The 6,427-nt window shown below is 36.0% G+C and overlaps 1 protein-coding gene across 1 annotated transcript in view; it reads right to left on the bottom strand.

Moving 5' to 3' along the window:
* LOC106877030 (protein FAM124A) overlaps nt 1-3,832 on the bottom strand; it is a 12,285-nt gene extending 8,453 nt beyond the window's left edge. The window contains exon 1 of the mRNA XM_014925812.2: nt 3,157-3,832. Coding sequence (XP_014781298.1) covers nt 3,157-3,233 — 77 coding nt within the window. The 5' untranslated portion in view covers nt 3,234-3,832. The remainder of the gene's footprint in view (nt 1-3,156) is intronic.
* Nucleotides 3,833-6,427: the final 2,595 nt, after the last annotated feature.

The following is a 6,427-nucleotide window of genomic DNA, read 5'->3' on the forward strand; positions in this document are numbered from 1 at the left end:
ATATATATATATATATATATATATATATATATATATATATATAACAGAACCAGCCAAAACTAGTAACCATTTATTAAGTATTATCCTAGCCAAATAAAATTATACATGAAGCAATCAAACAATATCAATATATACAACTCACCATAAATCATGAACCCAAAACCATACTCAGCCATACAATTATGAAGGCTGACTCAAAATAACACCCAAGATATAAAAGATTCACAAACAAGTATATTAAACATATTCCCATCTTCAGCTTCCTAACAGATATCACTATGGTTTCGACACCTGGACAGTAATATTCAATCGGGCGAACTTTCAGTTTCCGTCTACCAAATCTACTCAAAAGATTTTGGTCGGGCCTGGGCTATAGTAGAAGACACTTGTCCAAGGTGCCACACAGTGGGACTGAATCGAAAGATACATGGTTGGGAAGCGAACTTCTTAACCACAATTCCATGCCATTTCAAATATACTAACACTGAACAATAGGAATACAAAATACTGAATGAAAAAAATAAATATTTTTTTACTGCCACTAAACAGAATAAAAAGGGTCTTTGATGAGAAAATTTATTTTTAGGATATGCTTACTTGATAAAGGAAGATTGGAAAAAAAGGCTGATTGAATAGTTTTGTTTGAAAATAAGGATAAGAATACAGAAACGCAGTACAAGTAAAGGAAGTAATTTCTGTAGGAACATAAAAGAAATCCATGGCGTTGCTCATTTACTCCACTGATATCATCATCATCATCATCATCGTCAGTAGTAGTAGCAGCAGCAACATCATCGTATTCATCATGGTCGTAATCATTGTCACTTAAAACAATAACATGTTTACTGGATGTCTCTGGGACAAATACTGATAGAGTGAATAACACAAACATAATTCAGAGTATAAAAGAGTATAATAAGAGTATAATTCAGAGTATAATGGTGGTCTCTCGAGTCCGAGAAGCGATTTTGCAATTTTTCTTTCTTTTTTTTTTTGCTGAATAATCTTCACAGATGAATTGTCGATGAGGATCAAACGCCTGTGCTGCACAATAAGCTCTATCAAATCGATATTACCTGTACAGGTGCATCGTGCGCCAGACGTCAGATGTCGAAGTGATCCACAGATCAACGTGAGATGAAGTGCTTTGCTCAAGAACACAACATGTCGCCTGATCCGGGAATGGAATGCACGATCTTGCGATCGTAAGTGCAACATTCTAACCACCAGACCATGAGGCGAAACATGTATAATGAAGTTAATTCTAGAGCAGTGTTTCCCAAAGTGGGCGGGCGGTATTGCCCCCGTAGGGACGGAGGAAATTTCCAAAGGGGCGCTGAAGAAAAGTGGGGCGATAATGGGGTAGCGATTCATGTAAAAAGTGGGGCGATAACTAGGGAGCTATTCATGTAAAAACAACAAAATAAAGGGTTCATTATGTTAAGCTTTATTTGTTAAATACAGTTGCTTTGAATTTGTTTCAGAAAGGTCTATGCTTGCGATGGTTAGTTGGGGTGGAGTTGCCAGGAATGTGGCCCGAAAAAGTCAGAACTAATGTTCTAAAGTTATTTATTTGAAAGCGTTGGATGCGAGATTGTGGATTGAGATGATGTGAAAACATCCCATTATTCTCTTAAATAACCAGAAGTAGTTTATTGAAAATGGCAGTAGTATTTTTGTTACTGCCACTTGCGCTATTTTCGAAAGGCATTGCTTCCTTCAACATTCTAAATATGAGATATCTGCCTCCTGATATTCCGTGATTCACAATTCGAGCAACGTTTAAAAAATACCTCTGTTAATCCTTCAGGCACATCAGTAATCTTATAGTTAAAGAGGCCGATGGTGACATTTTCTTTCAGCTTTGCACCACATCCCGTCGTCTATGAACGCTTAACTAGTATCGTTGGACAACAGCCAACAGATGTATTCGAGGAGTGGAAGGTAAAGAATGCAAAGAATCAAAAACAAAGAATAAATGGGAAGGTCAGAATGGCTTTTGAATGAAAAGCTGTTCTAAAGGTTCTGGAGTTCTTTGGTGGTTACTCATGCGCATCATTCGTGGCAACGTGGGTACACACACACACGTATATACGTTTATATACATTAACACACATACACAAATGCATATATATATATACATATAAATATAGATATATATAGACACACGTATATGTGTATATACATGTATGTATGTATGTATACATACATACATACATATATATATATATATTGAGGGATCACTGTATATAATAAATCTTTTCTACGCTAGGCACAAGGCAGTCGATTAGATCGACCTCAGTACGCAACTGGTACTTAATTTATCGACCCCGAAAGGATGAAAGGAAAAGTCGACCTCGGCGGGATTTGAACTCAGAACATAACGGCAGACGAAATACCGCTAAGCATTTCGCCCGGCGTGCGAACGTTTCTGCCAGCTCGCTGCCTTAATGTATATAACAAATAATCTAAAAATGAAATTAAAAACAATCTCAAAAAAATCTTTTCTTAGTTTAATCGAATTAAATCCTTAAGGCACCGCTCCTGATAGTTTACTTGAATCTATTCCATGGAATTTCTATTTGTGTGTCAACATCCTACCACCGCTTTCCTCGGAACATACTGTAGTTTCCCGCTCAAGTTCACCACTAAAGCTATATTGATTGGCACCATGCCAAGCCGATTATTGGGCCAAACCCGTAACGAAAGATCTGGGACCGTACCCTTTAATTCCTTTCACACTTACTGTTGTAATTCACTCATTTTTTTTTTAAACTTTCGATCTCTTTCACTTCACAAACCCTGCTTCCATCACCTTCTCCGTCGGTGAATTTGGTAGCGACAATCTGTTCACCTCGTTTTGACGCCGTAATCCTCCGCTATATCCACTCGTTTATTATTAATTAAAAGCTCAATTCATAAATTAGCAACTAAACATACCATTTCGTTGACCTCGCCATGATTATACAAACTGGCAGTGTTTCGGTATTAGGATATGACGTCAGCCATGAGTGAGTGTGTGTGTGAGTGCGCGCAACTGGGTGTTTAACCGTTCAGCTCTGTTGAGGATATGAAGGACAATGTGACGCACTCACTCATGACGTCATAGATTTTTACCGAAATATTGCCGACAAACTAATAATTTTTGGCACCTACCTGTAATCCCACAATGGATAATTACACGTGTTCTGTTTCGGCCCAAGACCATATGTCCGTAAGATGTAAGGATTCATTTTAAACGTGTTATCTTCTCTGTTTACGACACACTACATTTTACTTTCTCGTTATCTGACCAATATCGTAATCTGCAAGACATTGTCCACGATAGTTTCTATTATGTTATTTTAAAAAATAATTGGTTTTCCTGGTGACATTCTTTTCAATATTGTTCACCTTCTGCATTCGATGTTTATATTCGATGCCTAATTTCTTAGCAACGAAAGCACATCAACAATAACACCGTTGCTAGGGACAGAACAAACATCACCTCCACCCCCACTCAATTAACATACACAAATTTACGACTATATATGTCAAGCTTTATGTGTTTCCTAGTCGTAAAATATCAGGCATTCAAGCACAAGTGTTCCCTCGCTCCACCACCAATAACAACACCACTACCACCACCAGCCCTGCCACCGCCGCCGACTGTGTTTCGTCATAACTTTCAGAAATATAGATATTTTTTAATGAAATTTTCTACAAATACCTTTCAGATGGTATAGATAACAATTATATCGGAATTTACCACAAAAAAGAAAATTGGTGGGCACACAAATATACGTACTGGTACACATCACATATATATATCTACAAAATGAAACTTGAAATTTTGAAAAATTAGGTGATATATGTCACTATGTATGCTTGTGTGTCTTCCAAATTTTCCTTTTCTTTTTTTTCCCCACATTAAATTTTAATATAATTACGATCTATCTACAACATCTGAAAGTTATTTGTAGAAATACCATTTTTTCTGGAAGTTATAAGGAAACAAAATCGGAGGTGAGGCGGCACATTCGTGTAGGTGTATCAAATATTTTTGAAGCATTCAAAAAATAAAATAACGAATGTACATTTTTCGGAAATGTTTGTGGACATTTACACGTCATATCAATGTCTGGAAAAACACACGTCAGGGAATTGGGGGTTTAGGAACACATCGATTTCAGTACTAGACTGGTTCTTTATTTTATCGATTCCTGCAGGACGAACGTCAAGGTCGACCTCATCAAGATTTGAACAGATGAACACACACACAGAGTAAAATAAGGATTCAGATAGAATCAGGTAGTTGAAAAGATATGCACCAGACAGGGTTCGATAAACCTGTGGTTCCGGTCTATGATTGGTAAGTATCAAATAGGATATTCCAGTGGTGTCCACAGAGAAAACTTGTCCTGCTGATACGTCACGCCTTCAGAGAAGTTGCAGAGTGGGAGAAGGGAGATAACTTCCACAATGATATATATGTACAGACCTTTCAATAGAAGACAAAAACTGTCTCTCTATATCTATCCATGCACACACACACATATATATATATATATATAAATTCAATAATAGGATGAAATCTTTTACAAGAATTTATCAAGTAGCTAGCATGAAAAAAACCATCATTTATTCCCAATATATATATATATATATATATACATATATATATATATATATATATATGCATATACATATATATATACAGATATATATACATAATATACATATACATATATATACATAATATATTTATATATATACATAGTATATATATATATATATATATACATACATAATATATATACATACATATATTTACATATATATATATATATACACACACACACAAAATTACTCGCAATTTATCAGATGCAGCTATGCATTATTAACTAGCTAGAGGTGTCCCCTTGGGGTTAAAAAATCGCAGTAGTCCTTTTGAACGGACAGTCATGTTAAAGTTGCTACGAATATTACTTGTTTTATATATATATATATATATATCGTAAAATATATTCACCAACTTAATGTGGCAGTCCCACAGAGGACGATGTTACTGTTGTTTTTAGCCCCAGGAAGACCTCTCCTTCAGCTGACTAATCAGACAGACAGTGCCACATTTAGTTGGCAAATATATTTTACTATTCCGTACTGTTACTGTTTGCCTCTCACTCAGAGATTTAATATAGCTTATATATATATATGTATATACACACACAAAGATGAAGACAGTGCTCCAGTTGGACCAGGCACCTAAAATCTAATGTCAAAGGTACCAGCCTTGTCACACTGTACCTCCCTAAGAACTACATTAAGGGTACCCATGTCTGTGGAGTGCTCGGTCACTTGCATGTTAATTTCATGAGCAGGCTTGCAGGATTGCCAGTTACATGTGCATGTAGTAAGTTGGTGTTAACAAATCCATGTGAAATAACACAAATTTAAATTATATCATCATTCTTTCATCTGTGATATTAAAGTATGAAGTTTCAGGATGTCTACCAACCTATAAAGAACTACAATGAACTTTTGCTTACCTGATTTTCCTTTTTTTTCTGCTTAAATATATTTATACTTACTTCTCTATAACTATTTTATAAATGCTTTGGTGCAACTGTCTGCCCATCATTTATTTTAATATACATACATACATGTGCATATATTATATCCCATCATCCACATTTAATGCTTGTTTTCCATACTGGCATGGGTTGGACGACTCGACAAGAACTGGCAAAGGCAGGGCCCACACAAGGTTCCATAGTTTGTTTTGGCTTAGTTTCTATGACTGGTTGCCCTTCCTAATGCCAACCACTTTACAGAATGTACTGTGGGTATTCATGTGGCACCAGAACCCACACCAATGCTTTTTAAATGATACCTTGGTTTTAGGATCTCAACTGTTATGGTGGGTGGATCTTCTTGAGTATAGTAGTGCACCACACATCGCAGTCCTCTGTCACCTCCTTTGTAAGGCTCAACGTTTTGAGGTTGGCTTTCAAAACTTCATCCTATTTTTTCCTGGGTCTCTTCCACAACTTCCCTATATTACCATTTAATGTCCTTTCTTCCATACACACACATATATATATATACACAGGGTGGTCCAAGTAGGTTTACAGTTATTCAACTATCTCTTTCGCATTCATATATTAACAGTTTAGATCTTAATTATAAAAAAATATGAAACCATTATTCAGCAAGATGGAGCACCTCTACATTATGCATTAGTAAGAGACTACCTTAACCAAGCCTTACCACAATGTTGGTTTGGAAGACGGGGCAGTATCAAATGGCCACCACATTCACCTGACCCGACACCAATGGATTTATCTTAATTCCAGATTTACCTTGTTTTCAATGAAAAGATTTGTATCAATATTAATAAACACAATCATCTTAAGAAAGAATTAAAATGGTGTCCTCACTGGTCGGA

This window comes from Octopus bimaculoides, chromosome 19, assembly GCF_001194135.2.
Source record: "Octopus bimaculoides isolate UCB-OBI-ISO-001 chromosome 19, ASM119413v2, whole genome shotgun sequence".
In the NCBI taxonomy this organism is placed as follows: Eukaryota; Metazoa; Mollusca; class Cephalopoda; order Octopoda; family Octopodidae; genus Octopus; species Octopus bimaculoides.